The 21,694-nt window shown below is 41.6% G+C and overlaps 2 protein-coding genes across 2 annotated transcripts in view; both read left to right on the top strand.

The window, feature by feature from the left end:
* Nucleotides 1–15,848, top strand: part of PHYH (phytanoyl-CoA 2-hydroxylase) — a 30,912-nt gene extending 15,064 nt beyond the window's left edge. Inside the window, exons 3-9 of the mRNA XM_056573351.1 lie at nucleotides 911–1,021; nucleotides 1,151–1,319; nucleotides 1,706–1,787; nucleotides 6,862–7,043; nucleotides 7,722–7,871; nucleotides 9,280–9,414; nucleotides 15,376–15,848. Of these exons, the coding sequence (XP_056429326.1) occupies nucleotides 911–1,021; nucleotides 1,151–1,319; nucleotides 1,706–1,787; nucleotides 6,862–7,043; nucleotides 7,722–7,871; nucleotides 9,280–9,414; nucleotides 15,376–15,429 (883 nt within the window). The 3' untranslated portion in view covers nucleotides 15,430–15,848. The remainder of the gene's footprint in view (nucleotides 1–910; nucleotides 1,022–1,150; nucleotides 1,320–1,705; nucleotides 1,788–6,861; nucleotides 7,044–7,721; nucleotides 7,872–9,279; nucleotides 9,415–15,375) is intronic.
* Nucleotides 15,849–17,546: 1,698 nt separating this feature from the next.
* UCMA (upper zone of growth plate and cartilage matrix associated) overlaps nucleotides 17,547–21,694 on the top strand; it is a 71,107-nt gene continuing 66,959 nt past the window's right edge. The window contains exon 1 of the mRNA XM_056573348.1: nucleotides 17,547–18,167. The gene's annotated coding sequence lies outside the window, so the exon portion shown is untranslated. The remainder of the gene's footprint in view (nucleotides 18,168–21,694) is intronic.

Raw genomic sequence — 21,694 nt, 5'->3', positions numbered from 1 at the left:
TGCAGCAATCCCCAGAAAATATAGGTTTATTGCACCATAAGTTTTGAGCCCGTATTTATTGCAACATAAGTTTCGAGCCCGTGCTGGGCTCTTCTGACGAAGAGCCCAGCACGGGCTCAAAACTTATGTTGCAATAAACCTATATTTTCTGTGGATTGCTGCATTGCATCTTTCCTGGGAGGAGAAGCGCCGTCTGGGATATCCTTCTTTTTGGATCTTATCCACATCTCTGCTTCCAGCTGACCGAAAGGAATCTGGACAGGACCTGTGGCTTCTGACCTCCATGATCACTGCGAGTCTACACGCCCGCTGAGGTGTTGTTCTCTTAGCACAACACTATCTGGTAAGCTCCCAATTTTTTCTGCGCACATTGAAGCTCAGTTTAAACGCCTACACTTGTATTTCTTTCTATTTTATTCTGAATAGGACCCTGGCTCTCCCCGGGAAGGGTGCGGGGGTTGACACCCTCCATATATATCTCTATGGGAGGGCATGATACTTCTCCTTTATCTTCATAGTAAATCTTTAGTGGCCACTGGCCTAGTAGCTGTCTATGTGTACAGGCTGACATTATGGAGGAAAAAGAAAATAACCAGTACTACTTGCCTATAGAGGTAGTGCTTCATATGTGTAAGATCTAAAGTATGAAGGTGACCTGTTACCTGGGTGAAGAATGTGTCATAGATGATACAATGTTATAGATAATGCTATTAGCTCAGAGTAAGCAATGAGGAGCATTTACAGTCCCTAAGCGGCATAAACATCCATAACATGGAATTTGAACACAGGGCAGACATATAGTTCTATTTTTTCTGCTTGTGAACACAGTAATGTAAACTTTGTCATAGATAACCTGTTACCTATATTTTCTTTTATAGCATAAACATCTGACTGTACTTACTCTCAACAGTTATACCTTGGACAATGATCTCCTGACCACAGAGCAGAGACAGTTCTACGAGGAGAATGGATTCCTTGTCATAAAAAACCTTGTGTCTCATGAGGACATAGATGAATTTAGGTAAACATACAAAGAATTGTTCCTTTACATGATTCACTGTTTAGTAGAGTTCCCTTGTAGGGAAGGGAAACTATTTAGACAGTATTTACACCTGTCCTTTATATGAATAAAGATCACTATTATTTATAGGGAAGTCTTTGAGAAGGTTTGCAAGAAAGAATTGACCGCACCTGGAATGGTTGTAATGCGAGATGTGGCCATTGCCAAGTCAGAGTATGTTCCAGATCAGAAAGCCATTACAAAAGTGCAGGACTTCCAGGAGCTTCCTGGGCTATTCCGATACTGCAGCTTACCACAGGTATATTGATAGAGTAATCTAGAGTTTAGTTTTTATGTTTGGTTTTTGATTTGTGTGTGTTTAAAGGGGTTATCCTAATATAAAAAAAAATTCCGCGCTTAACAATCTTCTGAAGCCCCATAAAGAATGAATAGAGGGCTGTCCATGCATGCACGTTGCCACTTTATACATTGAGCGGGGAGTTTGCTTCTGTTATCAGGATCGGTCGGGGACCCAGCGGTAAGGCCCCTACTGATCAGCTAGGTTTTCTCTATTCTCTGGATAGGGAGTTGATCTTGGGATAACTCCTTAAGTGTCTTTATTGTCTTTCCACTTTAAGTATTTTTTTATTTGTATTGAAGAGCTTGACATTTAATACATATATTAAAAGCTTGTTCTTCTCTTAGATTCTGAAGTATGTGGAGTGTTTCATTGGCCCAAACATCATGTCCATGCACACCATGCTGATCAATAAGCCTCCAGATGCAGGCAAGTTACTTCTCAGCTATAGCAAATGCTTTTATGTGGCATTTTTTTTTTTTTTTTTTAGGTTCTTATTCAATTGATGTTGACTTCTTGCATTTGTAAAACTATCATTTTTTCGGCTGCTAAATATTCAGTTAATGAATGGGGGAAATAAACGCCAAATGACCAGATTGCAATTAAAATGAAGGGATATTTCAAAATCCCTAAAAATGTTATGTGGAGATATATATATATATATATATATATATATATATATATATATATATATATATATTGTGAGACAGTGACAGGCAGAGTTATTGAGGGAATGTATATCTCTCCTAGGATGCTCTCCTATGCTACTTTAGGCAGTTTGTGGACAGATACGGTTCACTGAAAGACCTGGGTTCGGTGAGGGAAAACCAATAGTTTTGTGCGTCAGTGATACTATGTTATTGACACATTCTAGTTGTAGTATAGGGGATCCAACCCGCTTAGTCCGGGTCAGATTTTCCTGGAGTGGCCAAGTGATGGTTGGAAGGTCACTCCCACATACCAGATGAGGCTGAGTTCAGACTCTATAAAGCCTGGGTCTGCAGGCCTGTGTGCGGCTGCGGGTGGAATGCTAAGAACCATGTTGTAAGTGGCCGTGTTCTTCTGTTTGTTTCATATACAGGGGCACTTAGTGTGTCTCTGGTATAGTGAGGGTCATTCCTTGTCTAGGTAGAGCTCAGCCGAGCATGTTTTTACTTTGCATGTTTGGCCTGACATTAAGGTTGTATTGTTGTGTTGACATTTAAAATAAACCCAGGCACAGCCTGGACTTGGACTTTACCTACCGTGTCCCTGTCTCTACATGTTGAAGCCCAGGCTGCCAAGCGACGTTTGATGCTATTCCTTCCACTATATATATATATATATATATATATATGATACTCTCCTACCTTGGACCCCTGTAGCTCCTGATCCCATGACTTCCAGTCCCGTTCTGTTGAAGGGGTTATCCACCATAAGGCGATTTTAGTACGTACCTGGCAGGCAGTAATGGACATGCTTAGGAAGGATCTGCGCTTGTCTTGGGGCTATATGGCTATGTTGTGAGATTACCATAACACTGTGGCTAGCTTTTTTGTGAACTGCTATTTCCTGTTTGACTTTTCTTTTTTTGACTACAAATCCCACAATTCCATCTTCCTCCCTCCCACACATCAGCCACCCGACCCATTGAAACATAAATGAGCTGCATCCATTCAAATCAGTGTGGTTTTCAATCAAGGTGCCTACAGCTGTTGCAGATTTATCTCTCTCCCACCAAGCGATCCCTCCACCCATTGAAGCAGACAGGCTCCCTGTCATCAGCTGACTAGTGAGTCAGGTCTCAGGCCGCATTGCAAGCTGGGAAAAATCTGAGACAACAGTCATTTTTTATGCTGATAAAAATAAATATTGGAGTGAAAATCACAAAAGAATTGTGAGAAAACCATCACACACAGGTACAGACACTATATTATGAACTACACTAACTTTACAGCCCCTGTAGTATAGTCAAATTAAAAAAAAATCCTGGAATACCCCTTTAACTACTTGTTGCTTCTTGGGTGCTTATCATATTTACCAGTGCCCCCCCCCCCCCCCAGTAATGTACGGTATGTAGAAAAAAAATCTGGATAATTGTGACTAACTGAAGATGCTGATTATCCCCAGTATAAGAATGGTGCTTATTTCTTCCTATTTAAGGGATACTCCGGGTTAGTTTTCTTTTTTTACACCAGAATTATAAAAAAAAAAAATTAAAATAATAATCCCAAGAATACCTCTTTAAGGCCTGTTTCACACAACAACATTCTTAAGGGAATGTGTTATAAAAAAATTGCCTCAAATCAAGTTTTTATGTTGCTTTTTAATATTTCTTTGTGCTTTTTTTATTTTTTTACATTTTCCATTTTACTATCGTATTTTAAAATACAGCTGTCCCTCAAGTTCCAAAATTAATTGGTTCCAGGATGAATCTTGATAGATGAAACCATTGTATGTTAAGAACATAACTGTGGAAAACTAGTAATTGGTTATAAATAAAAATAAAAAAGTATTTTAAAAAAAATTAAGATTTAAGTAAAAGGACAAGATAACTATTACATATAAAAGTGATAAATAGCTGCTAGAAGCTATAATTCACTTTATACATGGAGGACAGGAGCTTCTTTAGAGTCTTGGTAGAGTACACACAATGTATTGGAGAGACAATATGGAGTCACCCGCATCGCGTATCCAAGGAAGCAGCTAGTACTATCACAGTTAAAGGGGTTATCCAGGCAAAAACTTTTTTTTTATATATCAACTGGCTCCGGAAAGTTAAACAGATTTGTAAATTACTTCTATTAAAGAAATCTTAATCCTTCCAATAGTTATTAGCTTCTGAAGTTTTCTGTCTAACTGCTCATTGATGATGTCACGTCCCAGGACGTGAGTCATCAGAGAGCAGTTAGACAGAAAATGACAACTCAACTTCAGAAGCTAATAACTATTGGAAGGATTAAGATTTTTTTAATCTAAGTAATTTACAAATCTGTTTAACTTTCCAGAGCCAGTTGATATATAAAAAAAAGTTTTGGCCTGGAATACCCCTTTAAAGAGCAGAGCAGTATTGCACTTTACTGTAGGGAGGCACTAGTAGACAGCAAATCAGTGCAAGCACTTTAGTAATACATGGGTTTTACCCTGATTGGATGGTCTCCAATCCATTCACTGGAACCACAGATCTGAACTGTTTCTAGTATTGTATGCTGAGTCTGGTTTCAAGTTGCCGTGGTCCTGGAAAGACCATTGTATGCTGAAAATATTATAGCTTGAGGCCACTGAAAATATTGTAACCTGCCCCTTTTAATGTATAAAAAGTTAAATAAAAAGCTTCTAGTGAACATTTTCATTAGGATGATCCTTGTAACTAGTGGGAACATTTTCCCCGACAGACCAAGAGCGCCATTGATAGGAGATCTGTGTGGTAGGCAACAAACGGTGCCTTCTATAGGCTTCCCAAGGATAAACATGATGATTTTATTGTTGTGATCTTTTACATTATTTACACTGGCCAATTATATAGTTCTTATACTTAGGGATTTAAAGGAGATATATAATGCATAAAGGATAGGGGATAAATTTTAGATTGTGGGGGTCCGACTGCTGGGAACCCACACAACCTCTTGCTCGCCCTGGGAACGGGGCATGTCGATCTCTGAACGGAGGGGCAGCTGACACTGCCCCTCTATGCATCTCTATGGGAGAGCTGTTGGAGGGGCTGTATCGGTCGCTGCTTTGTGCAGGGCTCGACATGCTCCGTTCCCAGGGAGAGTCGGGGTCCCATGCAGGGGATCGCGTGGGGGTCCCAGCAGTTGGACTTCTCACAATCTAAAACTTTAAATGGGCACTGTCAGATATTAAAACTTTTACATTTTATTAAAGAAAACTGCCTTTGAAAATCCCACCACTAGGTGATACATACTGGGGCACTAAAGAGTCCGACAGCAGCATGAGCATGTCCAAGGGTCATGGACATGAGATGGCTGATAGACAAGGCTGCAGGAGGACCACAGCCTGCAGCAACACTGCTGTAACAGAGTTTTACCAAAACCTGTGCCTCCAGCTGTTGCAAAACTACAACTCCAAGCATGCCTGGACAGTCAAAGGATGTCTGGGCATGCTGCGAGTTGTAGTTTTGCAAAAGCTGTAGGCACACAGCTGAAGGTAACACCGCTGCAAAAAAGGGTTTTCCAAACCCTGTACCTCCAACTATTCCAAAACTACAAGTCCCAGCATTACAGGACTGGCAAAGGATGATAAACATGAATGACCTAGGAAACCACTGTACTTTTAGCACTAAACTTTTGCACTCATTTAGGAAGATGTAAGTTATACACTCACCATATTGTCTTTGGTGGTAGAGTACAGGCAATATCCAATAATCATTGTGTGTGTGTCTCTCTATATACTGCATAAAACCAGAGAGGAAAGGGTTACAGAGCAGGGCTGCCAGGATGGAGCAGTGAGTCAGCAGAGTGAGGGAGGGGAAGTGTCCTCACAGTGCAGGCTAGAGAAGGACAAGCCCCCTTCCTTTGGTAAGATGAAAAAGACCTTGGCCGGCATTTATCATTGTAGGTGTAAGTGAAATGCTCTGTCACCATTTAATAAATTTGGTGCTCCTACACATTACCAGCACACAAAGAAAGGTGTAGAGAAATGTTTCACTTACACTACAATGATAAATGCTTCACTTACACATACAATGATAAATGCTTCACTTACACTACAATGATAAATGCTTCACTTACACCTACAATGATAAATGCTTCACTTACAGCTACAATGATAAATGCTTCACTTACACCTACAATGACAAATGCTTCACTTACACCTACAATGATAAATGCTTCACTTACACCTACAATGACAAATGCCGGCCAGAGCATTTGATACATTTTGTGCAGGTCACATTTTCTGAAATTTCTCTCTTCACATACACCAAAAAGCTAAGCTAAGTAAGGGCTGGTGTAGTTTAGAGACTTTTCAGTGGCTTTGCGCCTTTTTTGCTCCTTTTCACAAAAAGGCGTACTTCATAAAACCCTTCCATATCACGCATATTGCCAAAATCAGTGGACTGCAACTCAAAATCAGCAGAAATGTGTAAACCAAAAGGAGCAAAAAAAGGCGCAAATAAACCCTGCTTCCGCCTTTTTTGCGCCTTTTCTAGACACAAAAAACTGTCTAAAGACAATGATAAATGTCCGCCATTGAGCAGCTATAATATGCTATTGTTTGTGAAATATGGGTGATAGATACATAAAAATTACACATACATGATCAGGATTAGGTACTGAGTAACATATTACTTTTTTATTTTGTGGGATCTGACAGGTAAGCTTTAAGGTTTTTATGCATGATACTTCTCCTTTAAAGATAACCTTTCACTATGACAGCACTTCTTATAATAAAAAAAGTCAATGTGGTATCTTTATAATGTACACTTACAAGTAGTAACCGTGCCACCTTCTGCTCTATAATCCACTGTGATTTTAGTTTTTCAATATATCACTTTACATTACAGGTAAAAAGACCTCTCGGCATCCAATGCATCAGGATTTGCATTACTTCCCATTCAGGCCTGCAGACCGCATTGTTTGTGCTTGGACAGCCATGGAGCGCATTGACAGAAGCAATGGATGCCTTGTGGTTCTTCCAGGGACACACACAGGGGTGCTCAAACAACATGATTATCCAGAATGGGAGGTAAAGAGCATTCATATCATTTCAGTCAAATAAAATACACTATAACATTTATAAGGTATAAGCAATGTAAAGTAAAGTTTTACATATGCTTTTCTATGATTACTAAATATTGTACAGTAGGAAGAGTAAAGAACTGATCTGATCATATCTGAACAAATATGGAAACATCGGTAATGTAGCATTGTATTGTTTTGTAATCTAGTAGTAGTATTACTATTTTGCAAAACTATCATGTATATAAATAAACATTATAAGAACTTGCATTCTCACTAAAGTAGTTCTCTCAAACCCCAAGTGCAGAAACATTGTGATTCACATACTGCTACCATTTCCCCCCCAAAATCATGTTAATGCAAATAATAAGCATAATGTATGCACATTGCACCCATATACCCTGCTTTATGTAGTCATCTGTAGACATATGATGGAAAGGTTCTATGCACTGTGCTAGTCCTTCTGCTTTGGGCGCCACATCCAATGTACAGCCCTCACAAACAGCCCTTGGCATTCTATACTATTGAGGAGACTCTTACGGATGTCCATGTATAACAAACCTTTATTTCACAACCAAGGCACTTTAAATCTTTATTCAGTTCAAAGAGTTTAGGTCCAAAAATTTTGAATTGTGATTTTACACTATAACATAGTTGCAGTAAAATAAAAGATTTTTGTTTTTAGGGTGGGGTAAATAAGATGTACCATGGAGTTCGTGACTATGATCCAAGCATTCCCAGAGTGCACTTGACCATGGAAAAGGGAGACACCGTGTTCTTTCACCCCATCCTTATCCATGGATCTGGAATGAACAGGACAGCTGGGTTCAGGAAGGTAAAGAAAGACTGCACCGCAAAAGTACCAACCGCAAAATAACCTGACTTGAGAACATAGTACTGTACTCTATCCTACATTTTAAATGAGATATAGCTTATATCTGTCTGTTCTTTGATCTGATATACCGTATTTTTCGTCCTATAGGACGCACCGGCATATAAGACGCACCCTATTTAAAAGGTGCAAAATCTAGAAAAAAAAGACTCTGAACCCAACAGTGAACTTCAACCTGTGGACCTCCAGATGTTGCAAAACTACAACTTCCAGCATGCCCGGACAGCTGTTGGCTGTCCGGGCATGCTGGGAGTTGTAGTTTTGCAACATCTGGAGGTCCACAGGTTGAAGACCACTGGTAGAAGGTAATACTCACGTATCCCCGCCACTCTGGACCCGTCACCGCTCGCCACCTCTGCCCTGGATGTCGCTCCATCGCTGTCGCCACGTCCCTGTGGTGTCCCCGACGCTCCAGAAGTCTTATTCCCCGGGATCCACGCTCTCCGTCGCCGTCATTACGTTGCTACGCAGGCCGCTCCTATTGGATGACGGGACGGCGTGCGCGACAACGTGATGACGTCGAAGGAGAGCGCCGGCCAAGCAGGGGATCCCGGCCCAGAGCAGACACCGAGAAGGCAGGTAAGGTCCCTCCCGGTGTCCTGTAAGCTGTTCGGGACGCCGCTATTTCACCGCGGCTGTCCCAAACAGCCCGACTGAGCAGCCGGGTTAGTGTCACTTTCGCTTCAGACGCGGTGGTCAGCTTTGATCGCCGCATCTGAAGGGTTAATACAGGGCATCACCGCGATCGGTGATGTCCTGTATTAACCGCAGGTCCCGGCCGCAGGGACCGCCGTGATAGGTGTGTATTCGCGGTATAAGACGCACCAACTTTTCCCCCCCAGTTTTGGGGAAGAAAAAGTGCGTAAAAATACGGTATGTAATAATGTGTCACCCATAAGGAAGTGAAGGGACATTTTGTGACATTCATATCAGTCAGGGACTGAGCTGTCAGCCAGAGCGGTAAACTGCTGTGCTTTAATGGTAAGCAATTGTATTACTTTTCAGTTTTAGGCCCATGGAAACCCCTTTTAATTTGTCTGCAACTTCAACTATTTACATGAATATTAAGGTCTAGTAGTAGTTATCCATATAGTAACGATAATATATATAGATCCAATAACAGTTGCACAATGTATTAGAGAACACATAATAATAAGATATGTCAGCAGCACCTATCATGTGTGAAACTCAAAATAACAGAATACAGTAAGCAGGGTAATGAACATCTATTATAAATATTTAACAACTATGAAGGCATTGTTAAGATACAGAGATTTGTATTTTACACTATTTATAGTGTTGATTTTATTTTAATTAAATCCCTCTTGTGTGTTTTGTTTTATAATCTTAGGCAATTTCCTGCCATTATGCCAGCTCAGATTGCTACTATATAGATGTCAAGGGAACAACTCAGGAAAACATTGAAAAAGAGGTTGCAGAAATTGCCCTAAAGCGCTACGGAGTGGAGTCTGAGATTGAATTAAAGGTACGATGTTACTATGTCACAATATTTGTAAAAGGTTTAATGGATTGTATACTGTATCACCCTGAGCAAAGTAATTAGAGATGATCACAAGACTAATTTTTATATAGCTGCTTCTGTGGACGCATCTCATTTGTCATAAACATGATTATATTTACCATACTTTCTTAATATAGACCTTTTAGATGGATAGTGTTTCTAGGAGTTTATAAGGAAGATAAATACTAATTCTATGCTAGTGAATATGTCTATACATTTACTGACCACTTTATTAGGAACACCTTGCTAGTACTGGAATGGAACCTTTTTTGCCTTTGGTACAGCATTCATCATGGCATACATTCTACAAGGTGCTGGGAATATTCCTCAGAAATGTTGGTCCATATGGACACAATGGCATCACACAGTTGCTGCCTATTTGCACATCCCTAATGCGAATCTCCCATTCTACCATATCCCAAAGGTTCTCCATTGGACTGAGAACTGGAGACTGTGAAGACCATTGTAGTGCAGTGAACTCATTGTCATGTTCAAGAAACCAGTTTGAGATGATGTGAGCTTTGTGATATGGTGCATTATCTTGCTTGAAGTAGCCATCAGAAGATGGTTACACTGTAGTCATAAAGGGTTTGACATAGTTAGCAACAATATTCTAGTAGGATGTCATTTTTAAAGAAGATAGGTGGCGAAAAAAACGTATCCCTTAGGGGGGTCTGACCGTATGGCTGATCGCGGAGGGTCCCAGCAGTCGGACCCCTCCATGATGAGATAGGGATAGGGGATACGTTTTTTCTGCTGCATGTCTCCTTTAACCCCTTAAGGACACATGACGTTCTCATACGTCTCCATTTCCGAGTCCTTAAGGACACATGACGTATGAGAACGTCATGTGTTTTACCGGCCCCCCGCAGCCATCTGGAGCGGAGCCGGATGCCTGCTGAAATCGTTCAGCAGGCATCGGGGCATATCGCCCAGGGGGGTCATTATGACCCCCCATGTCGGCGATGGCCGCAGATCGCTGGACAATCCAGTCCAGCGATCTGCGGCGGATTCCGGGTCAATCGGGTCTCCAGTGACCCGGTGACCCGGAATTATTGGCTGATCGGGGCCGTCAGAGACGGCCCCGAACAGCCAGAGCCAGCAGGGGTGAGGTGGCACTGGTGCCACCTCACGATCGCCCTGATTCGTCGGCCGGATTACCGGCCGACCAATCAGGGCGCCTGCTGCGGGTGTCACTCCCGCAACCCGCTCCGCCCCTCTTCCGGAGGACGTGAGCGGGTGCGGGACGTGCACCCCGGGTGCTGGGGACCCCGATCCCCGGCGCCCCTGTTGGGATCGGGGCACCAGGAGCAGCGGCGGCAGCGGAGACGACGAGGGACTGACCTGTGCGGCTGGATCGTTGGAGGTGAGTGACAGCCTCCTGCTGTTGCTTAGCAACAGCTCCCAGCATGCAAAAAGGGCATGCTGGGAGCTGTAGTTATGCAACAGCAGGAGGCAGACCACCACAACTCCCAGCATGCCCTTATGGGCATGCTGGGACTTGTAGTTTTGCAACAGCTGGAGGCACATTCTTTCTATGGAAAAGTGTACCTTCAGCTGTTGTGTAACTACAACTCCCAGCTTGCACAATCAGCTAAAGTGCATGCTGGGAGTTGTAGTGGTGCATCTAGTGGTTGCATAACTACAACTCCCAGCATGCCCGTTGGCTGTCGGTGACTGCTGAGAGTTGTAGTTTTGCAACAGCTGAAGGCACACTGAGTTAAGTAGCAAACCAGTGTGTCTCCAGCTGTTGCATAACTACAATCCCCAGCATCCCCAGCCAAAGTAGTATGCATCCAGCTGTTGCATAACTACAACACCCAGCATGCCCTTCCGCTGTCCGTACATGCTGGGGGTTGTAGCTTTTGCAACAGCTGAAGGCACACTGGTTGCAAAACACTGAGTTTGTTACCAAACTCGGTGTTTCACAACCAGTGTGCCTCCAGCTGTTGCAAAACTACAACTCCCAGGATGCACTGATAGACCGTACATGCTGGGAGTTGTAGTTTTGCAACAGCTGGATGTTCCCCCCCCCCCCCCCCCCAATGTGAATGTACAGGGTACACTCACATGGGCGGAGGATTACAGTAAGTATCCGGCTGCAAGTTTGAGGTGCGGCAAAATTTCTGCCGCAGCTCAAACTGCCAGCGAGAAACTACTGTGAACCCCCCGCCCGTGTGACTGTACCCTAAAAACACTACACTACACTAACACACAATAAAATAAAAAGTAAAAAAACACTACATATACACATACCCCTACACAGCCCCCCTCCCCAATAAAAATGAAAAACGTCTGGTACGCCACTGTTTCCAAAACGGAGCCTCCAGCGGTTGCAAAACTACAACTCCCAGCATGCACTGATAGACCGTACATGCTGGGAGTTGTAGTTTTGCAACAGCTGGATGTTCCCCCCCCCCCCCAATGTGAATGTACAGGGTACACTCACATGGGCGGAGGATTACAGTAAGTATCCGGCTGCAAGTTTGAGCTGCGTCAAATTTTCTGCCGTAGCTCAAACTGCCAGCGAGAAACTGTGAACCCCCGCCCGTGCGACTGTACCCTAAAAACACTACACTACACTAACACAAAATAAAATAAAAAGTAAAAAACACTACATATACACATACCCCTATACAACCCCCCTCCCCAATAAAAATGAAAAACGTCTGGTACGCCACTGTTTCCAAAACGGAGCCTCCAGCTGTTGCAAAACAACTACTCCCAGTATTGCCAGATAGCCGTTGACTGTCCAGGCATGCTGGGAGTTTTAAAACAGCTGGAGGCACCCTGTTTGGGAATCACTGGCGTAGAATACCCCCATGTCCACCCCTATGCAAGTCCCTAATTTAGGCCTCAAATGCGCATGGCGCTTTCACTTTGGAGCCCTGTCGTATTTCAAGGCAACAGTTTAGGGTCACATATGGGGTATCGCCGTACTCGGGAGAAATTGGGCTTCAAATTTTGGGGGGTATTTTCTGCTATTACCCTTTTAAAAAATGTAAAATTTTTGGGAAAACAAGCATTTTAGGTAAAAAAAATATATTTTTTTTACATATGCAAAAGTCGTGAAACACCTGTAGGGTATTAAGGTTCAAATTACCCCTTGTTACGTTCCCCGAGGGGTCTAGTTTCCAAAATGGTATGCCATGTGTTTTTTTTTTGCTGTCCTGGCACCATAGGGGCTTCCTAAATGCGGCATGCCCCCAGAGCAAAATTCGCTTTCAAAAAGCCAAATGTGACTCCTTCTCTTCTGAGACCTGTAGTGCGCCAGCAGAGCACTTTTCACACCCATATGGGGTGTTTTCTGAATCGGGAGAAATTGGGCTTCAAATTTTGGGGGGTATTTTCTGCTATTACCCTTTTTAAAATTGTAAAAATTTTGGGAAACCAAGCATTTTAGGTAAAAAAAATATATATTTTTTTACATATGCAAAAGTCGTGAAACACCTGTAGGGCATTAAGGTTCATGTTACCCCTTGTTACGTTCCCCGAGGGGTCTAGTTTCCAAAATGGTATGCCATGTGTTTTTTTTTGCTGTTCTGGCACCATAGGGGCTTCCTAAATGCGGCATGCCCCCAGAGCAAAATTTGCTTTCAAAAAGCCAAATGTGACTCCTTCTCTTCTGAGACCTGTAGTGCGCCAGCAGAGAACTTTTCACCCCCATGCAAGGTGTTTTCTGTATCGGGAGAAATTGGGCTTCAAATTTTGGGGGGTATTTTCTGCTATTACCCTTTTTAAAAATGTAAAATTTTTGGGAAACCAAGCATTTTAGGTAAAAAAAATATATATATTTTTTTTACATATGCAAAAGTCGTGAATCACCTGTAGGGTATTAAGGTTCACTTTACCCCTTGTTACGTTCCCTGAGGGGTCTAGTTTCCAAAATGGTATGCCATGTTTTTTTTTTTTGCTGTCCTGGCACCATAGGGGCTTCCTAAATGCGGCATGCCCCCCAAAAACCATTTGTCGCTCCTTCCCTTCTGAGCCCTCTACTGCGCCCGCCGAACAATTAACATAGACATATGAGGTATGTGCTTACTCGAGAGAAATTGGGTTTCAAATACAAGTAAAAATTTTCTCCTTTTTATCCCTTGCAAAAATTCAAAAATTGGGTCTACAAGAACATGCGAGTGTAAAAAATGAAGATTTTGAATTTTCTCCTTCACTTTGCTACTATTCCTGTGAAACACCTAAAGGGTTAATACACTTACTGAATGTTTTTTTGAATACTTTAGGGGGTGTAGTTTTTATAATGGGGTCTTTTATGGGGTATTTCTAATATGAAGACCCTTCAAATCCACTTCAAAACTGAACTGGTCCCTGAAAAATAGTGAGTTTGAAAATTTTGTGAAAAATTTCAAAATTGCTGCTGAACTTTGAAGCCCTCTGGTGTCTTCCAAAAGTAAAAACTCATAAATTTTATGATGCAAACATAAAGTAGACATATTGTATATGTGAACCCCAAAAAAATATATTTTGAATATCCATTTTCCTTACAAGCAGAGAGCTTCAAAGTTAAAAAAATGCAAAATTTTCATTTTTTTCATCAAATTTTGGGATTTTTCACCAAGAAAGGATGCAAGTTACCATAAAATTTTACCACTAAGTAAAAGTAGAATATGTCACGAAAAAACAATCTCGGAATCAGAATGATAACTAAAAGCATCCCAGAGTTATTAATGTTTAAAGTGACAGTGGTCAGAATTGCAAAAAACGCTCCGGTCCTTAAGGTATAAAATGGCTCGGTCCTTAAGGGGTTAAACAATGCTTAGTTGACACTAAGGGGCCCAAAGAGTGCCAAAAAAATGTTCCCCAGACCATTACACCAATTTCTGACCCTTTCATCTGAATGCTGCAGCTGAAATGGAGGCACATCAGATCAGGCAACATTCTTCCAGTGTCCAATTTTGGTGAGCCTGTGCATTCATAGCCTCAGTTTCTTGTGAAAGGAGTCACATCCAGTGTGGTCTTTTGCTGCTGTAGCCCATCTGCTTCAAAGTTCTACGTGTTATGTGTTCAGAGATGATTTTCTGTATACTTGTAGTAACAAGTAGTTATTTGTTGTACTGTTGCCTTCCTGGCATCTCGAACCAGTCTGCCCATTCTCCTCTGACATCAACTAGGCATTTCATCCACACAATTACCGCTTACTGGATATTTTCTCTTTCAGACCATTCTCTGTAAACCCTAGAGATGGTTGTGTGTGTAAATCCCAGTAGATCAGTAGTTTCTGAAATACTCAGACCAGCCAGTGTGGAACCAATAAAGATGCCACAATCAAAATCAGTTAAATACTCTTTCTTCCCCATTCTGATGCTAGTATTAAACTCCAGCAAGTTGCCTCGACCACATGCCTAAAAGCATTGATATGCTGCCATGTGATTGGCTGATTAGCTATTTGTGTTAAAAAACAATTGGGTACCTAATACAGTGGCCAGTAAGTGTATATGTTCTTTATAAGTATAGTATAAGCGTGTATTCATGCTTCATATACCGCTTTGCACAATACATTTTAATTAGCTATATTGTGAAAAAAAGGCAAAGCTCACACTGGTGTCCTGGTTTACATTTTTAACAGGAGTCATGATGAACCTGTCTTGTAACTGAAACCTTTTTTTAAAGGATTCTACCAGACAGTTTCCGAAGACTTACGAGTCCATCAATTTTCTGTATATATTAAAATAAATCCATTTATGTATTTAAATAATTTAGTCCACAAATTGCTAATTCCTTTGAGCAGATGACTGTCTGCATCCATGGTAGTGTGTTAATGTGTTTGAATTTTAGTTTTTTTCCTGCGTTCTGGGAAGAAATGAAAATGTTTGTCATTTATCTTTTTTTATAGTTGTTTATTTATTTATTTTTTGTCACACCATCATTTTGTATGTCATAGTTTTTATTATTATTATTATTTTGCTTCAGGATGCATGGATGGCAAAAGGGCGTGTTGTACATGGAGAAAGAGTCAACCTTTAACTGATGTCCTGATCTGATGCTGTAAAGAAGACCATAAACAGAATATCTGGGAACAGAATAAAAGCTCATTTTTTCCACACCTTTCCTCATGTTGTGTGTGGTATTAAAACTTTGCTCTATTCACTTCAATGGAACCGAGCTTTAACCATCACACACAACACTTAGGACAGGTGTGGTGCTGTTTTTGGATGAAATTAGCTCTGGTTTTCCAATCCTGGATAGCCACTTTAAAATTTCCTCTTTGTTCTCATGCGGTTTGATTATTATTCATGAACATAAATTATTTAGTAATTGATTACAGAGACCAGTTCTCAATATAAGGCAAATGTGTGGTCTAATTTCTGAATGGATTTGCCCAGGGAATCTGTTAGCTCTGTACCAGGTTTGGAACTACAAAACTGGTGGATAGGTGCTGGCGGGATATAACAAACCATACCTTTACTTTTGCAGGTGGTCATTTGCAGAGTTACAAAATTGTCATTTAGCAACTCAAATGTGGGGCACAAAACTGCAGCAGCACACCTCCCCTTTCCCCTCTAGCCCTGCTTTCACTGATTGATGTACAGGGCTCGGCTTCCAGCATGAAACACTGTATGTCAATCAGTAAAAGCAGGGCTAGAGAAGAAGGAGGAGGCATGCTGCTGCAGCTTGGTGCCCCACACTTCAGCTGCTAAATGACAGTTTTGTAACTCTGCAAATGACCACCTGCAAAAGTAAAAGAATGGTTTGTTCTATTTCCCTAGTACCTATCCACCAGGTCTGCAGCTCCGTACCTAGCAAAGAGATGACAGATTCCCTTTTAAGGGCAAAACATCAGGGCATAAAATTGATTGTATTAGTGTGTGATACTACTGTGCGTGTAACAATCCCTGACAGGTTCCTTACTGAAAATATTCATGTTTATTATCGTAATAAGCAGTGAAGACTTAAGGTATTTCCAATGTATTTTTAAAAACCTAATAAATTAGACCTGGTCATCAAACTGTATGGGGGAGATTTATCAAAACCTGTCCAGAGGAAAAGTTGCTGAGTTGTCCATAGCAACCAATCAGATCACTACTTTAATTTTTTGCAAAGGCCTCTGAAAAATGAAAGAAGCGATCTGATTGGTTGCTATGGGCAACTCGGTAACTTTTTCTTTGCACAGGTTATGATAAATCTCCCCCTATGTGCATAAACACCGCATTGCACCATCCCTGTTCCTTTGACTACATTGCCAGGGCATGATCATTTTTCTTCTATGTTAATTCCCTACTTATGTAATTATAAACATTTGCAGGAAACCTAAAGCACTTTATACTATCGTTTTAATGTTCTAGCCAATAAAGTGAAAATAAATAATATTAACCCAATAATATTTACCGTACTTATCTTTGTCTGACTTAATTGAAAGAGAATATGTTTGCATATAAACCTGTGTTCTTTTAAATACTGTAACTCTTACAACCAACAATTCTTATTTCCATTCTGTACTAGTGTTTTAAGCTTACTCCATGAATGTATCTAGCATTGGAATGAGTTTTTAAGAATCTAATATGAAAGATATTTGTTGTATTTATGAATCCCAAGTGTTTGTAATAATGCTATTGTAAACAAATAATGGATTGACAGAGTGCAAGTAGTGGTCCAGAGAGCTGCACTCAGGGTTTGCAAAAGAAAAGCAATAGAGATGAACTCTGGTAAACCACGGTTAATAAATATTTATACCCTCTATATATATGACTTAAAGGGTTACTCCGCTGCTCTGTGTTTGGAACAAACTGTTCTGAACGCTGGAGCCAGCACCGGGAGCTCATGACGTCATAGCCCCGCCCCCTCAATGCAAGTCTATGGGAGGGGGCGTGACAGCCCTTTAACTAGCACCCTGCTTTTTCTAGTTCAGGGCAAGACACAGGATTACCAAAAAGAGAATACAAGTCTTATGTAACACCCTTTCAGGCACTGCACTAGGCAAAGTGTTTCTGTGGTAATTTGCCCTTGTCTTCAGGTATGGTGAGTGATGTATTGGTCATATGACAAAACAAAAGTTTAAAGCACAACTGTCACCAAGAATATGCTTATGAAGCTGCTCACACAGTGCACTACGGCTTCACAAGCATATTCTTGGCATACCTTTATTTATTTGGCTGTTTTATACTTACAAAAACAGAGTTTTATAATTTCTCCGAAAGTCAGGCAACAGTCGGAGAGGAGGAGCCTGGAGTCCGCTCTGCTCTGGGCTGCACCACCTCTCTCTGCGTATGTTGCGCAGCTGATTGTCAGCCGGCGCGCGCAGGAGAGCTACGCAGGCTGTGATACATAAGCAGAGAGAGGCGGTGTGGCCCGGAGCAGAACGAACTCCAGACTCTGCCTCTCTGACTGTTGCCTGACTGCCGAAGCAATTATAAAACTGTGTTTTTGTAAGTATAAAACAGTCGAATTTACTGATAAAGGTATGCCAAGAATATGTTTGTGAAGCTGTAGTGCACTGTGTGTGTGCAGCTTAACAAGCATATTCTTGGTGACAGTTGCACTTTAAGAAAAAATATTCATAGTGATTACATATCCCGAAAGGAAAAGCGACATTCTGAGCATTTTCTTTTGAAGGAACAAATCAATGTACAACATGTAAATGGAGTTAATGTTATAAAGTATTCCAACATATTGAACTGATCATTTTAAACAACTGAAATAAAGAATTCTAACATATTATTTGTGTTTGAACATATCCACAGAACTAAAAAAAGAAATCATCAAAGGTAACTGCTTTTGTCATCCCTGGTTTAGCAATTTTGTATCTGCACTGAAATTGCCATTTACTCACCTGCTGCATTCAGATACAGCTATAGAGGAAGAGCACGATAAAAGGCAGCTCACACAGGGTAAATAAAGAGAGGGGGAGAGCAGATACAAGGCAGTCTACATGGGAGAATCATCTACATGTATAGAGAGAAAATCGAGCTCAAACAGCAAACTACAGGGGACATACAAGCAAAAGAAGGCAAAATGTTTAATAAAGATTAAAAAAAACATTTTTTTTGCCCCATAATATGTGCAAATAAAGAATAATAAATGCTTTTTTAAAGGTGTCAATAGCCTTTAAGCATATGGGAAAACTGATCGTAAGGAAGCACCTTCATTCTCTGTTCCTCAAGGAAAATGTGTCAACAGTTGAATTCCCTACATGACATTCAACACTTACACAAAGTGGCATGACTTGTGTACTTCATGTGCCAATTTTGACATAAAGTAAGCCAAGTAATAGACATATTAGATCTAAAGATGTGCCATATTTATCAAACTGTGAGCCACTGTGGTAATTCCGGGGGAAATTAAAATTTGAATTTACTTAAACAGTGGAACCAATTGGTTCTCTGTTTTACCGAAACCAAAATTAGTTTAGTTGGTTTGCATGAGCCCCTTTTTAATTCATAATACTTGTGCACAAAACTTACTGGATATTGTATATTGCCTAACTATGTAAAAGGGTGGAGGGCCAACTACGGAGGTACACTTTTTAATGTTTAAATGTCTTCTCCGCAATTCAGTATACTGGATAGTGTTTTCTATGGCAAAAACGGCTTTTAACATTCTTGATTGGGAACACCGAGAAGCCTACCGTTTCCCAATCTGGACTATTTAAAGCTTGTGTGCTGTTACTCAAACCCTATGTTGTCTTTCTTCCAACTATTCTCTTGTCTTAATGTCCAACTGATATATATATATATGTGCGAAGGTTAATTGATTTACTCATTTAACCTGTGTTTGCGGGAGGGGCGGTACTCACTCTTAAAAGCCGCGGCTCCCCTTGGTCAGTACGCCACGGCTCTCTTGTTGTTTGGGTCCGTGACGTCAGACGCTAGAGGAAGTTCCCCTGTCGAAGCATTGTCGCAGGTTAGTAATAGGCGCTGGGTTAGGGGGTGTTGACGGAGGGTCACCGCTGGTATTCAGGTTTCACTGGACTCCGTGTGACCCCCCGTGCTGTTATGTGCACTCGCTTCCGGCTGCATAGCTCTGCACTCCAGGGGCATGTCTTTGCTGTTTGTCGGGTGCCGGGTACCCTGCCTGTCGCATGCCTGCGTTGTTTTGTTATTTAATGACCACGTCGGGCTGATGTCAGATGTCGCACGCTTCCGGCTGCTCGGCTCTGCACATCGGGGGGGGGGGGTTAGGGTTTCAGATGGAGGTGTCTTTGGAGCTCAGGTTTTTATGGGGTTCCGCAGTTACCTCCCGTCTCTGTTGGTCTACGCTGCTTGTTGCTTCTAGCCTCAGTAGGTTTTCTCAGTCATGTTGTGATAACAGTGCTCGTTATTGCTAATGCTAGTCGCTAGTCGTGTTTTGCCTTTATAAATTAACTCTGCCTCGTTCCTGTATATTCTACCATTCATTTCCCAGTCGCTTCTCAAATCCCATGCCATTTCCCATTTCATGTATTTTCTCTTGCTGCTTGCTACTAACTTTTAATCGTTTAGTTATAGCTCATGAGTCTTCCTGCGGTTGTTACTATGCTACTTGCTCTTTATAGCATTGTTAGTCTGTGCCTGCAGTTTGGTGAAAAAAAAAAAAAAAAAAAGGGGGAGAGTAAAGAGTATGGGTTGTTAATGATGGGGGGGGGGGGAGGAGGGGCTTCTGCTTAAAAAAAAAAAAAAGAAGAAAGAAGGATGTGGAATAGTGGACGTCTAGTTTTGTTGGTCTATACAGTTTAATTGTATATCGTGGTTTCATTTCCCTGCTGCTTTTCTTAGTTCACGGTTAGTTCTCACTATTAAATCACTGTGTGCTTAGCTTCCCAGGTTACGTTCCCACCTCATACGTTGCTGATTCACTACTACTACTCCACTGCTAGTATGATATTATAACTCGGTCTCACATTGTTGGTTTTCCTTTGCTGCTTTACTACATTGTCATGGTCTGGTCTCCTTATGGCGTTTATTGCTAGTCATAGTAGTTACCATATTCGTTCTTCTGCCAAGTCGGCTAGTAGCCTTGTCGCCAAGGTGGGCCGTGTCTGTACTGCAATGATATTCGCTGTTAAATGGTTAAGTATGTTTGTTATGTCTGCTGGCATAAAAAAAAAAAAAAGCTCTGTCATGGTCTCCCGGTATGCTCTGTTGGGTGACGGTCCTCGCCGGCTCTTGTTTAGTCATGTGGTTTGTTTACCTTGTCTTGTTTCTATTCATTTATTTAGCTTCTTCCCTCTCTAGCCCTTATTCGCTGTCTAATTAGGCGCCCTCTGTGTACCTGGTACTTGTCTTGTTGCTCCTGCTACTTTCCTCACTAGTCTATTTCTTCGCTTTCCTCGCTGTGTTCCTAATCGTCGTCGTGTTCAGTACCCCAGTCGCAAGTATCCGTGGTACTCGTGGTTGCCTACATGCAGTTGTCCATTACAATCTTGTCGAGGTCAAGCTGTGAGTTTACGCATGTTTTCTGTTTCAGCATATTTGTCAGAAGTCTACCTCCTACATTAGAGCGTCATCTTTTCATTCAGCATTGGTTGTGTATCTGTCTAGGCTTGAAGTTCGTCTTTTCGTGAGTCCGTTTCTCCCTTGTCCCTGGCTCGGTCGCTTTAAAGGTATAAAAAAAAAAAAAAAAAAAAAAAAAGAAAGGGGGTGTTAATAATAAAGGTATTAGTTAATGTGCAGCTTGGTCTGTTCTCCCCATCTCGCCTTTGGGGCTCGGTACATTTTCTTCCCACTGACTCAACTCGTCCTTGGATCTTCGTGTGGGTCCGTGTTAGCTGGTGTTTAGTTATATGCCTGTGTGTTTTATCCAGCAGTTGTCCACGCTTGTTCTAGTGGCTTGACGTCTGCCGTCATCTACGTCGTGTTAGCATATCCATCATTGTACAGGTATGTGCAGTCTACGCTGTTGGTGAGTTATGATAAACGTTCTCTTTGTACGGCTTTCCTTTGAGCCCACAGTTTTCACTCCGGTGGTCTCTTCTCGCTTTAGCCTCTACGTTGGTCCAGCGCTCTGTTCGTGTCAAGGTTGACCTACGTCGCTCAGTAATCAAGGTTGGTAAACTGTTCCTCCAGGCGTTGTCTTAAGTAAGATCGTGGTTCTTATTGCTTTTTCTTTTAGGCACAGTCGGTTTGGAACTCTGAGTAGCACAGGTATTCATGTTTTAGTTGTTACCCATCACGTCCTTGGGTATGCCTTTACCCCCTACCCACCACGTCTCTGGGCCAGGGCTTCGTTTGTCACGAATGACTCTCACGTAGCACGCAATTAGCATATTTTCTTCACTACATGTCACCCTTCACTTACTAGTCTAATTACGTTTTAG

This window comes from Hyla sarda, chromosome 4 (assembly GCF_029499605.1).
Source record: "Hyla sarda isolate aHylSar1 chromosome 4, aHylSar1.hap1, whole genome shotgun sequence".
Lineage (NCBI taxonomy): Eukaryota > Metazoa > Chordata > Amphibia > Anura > Hylidae > Hyla > Hyla sarda.
The sequence above is the reverse complement of the archived record's forward strand: the minus strand, read 5'-3'. Positions and strand labels throughout refer to the sequence as shown.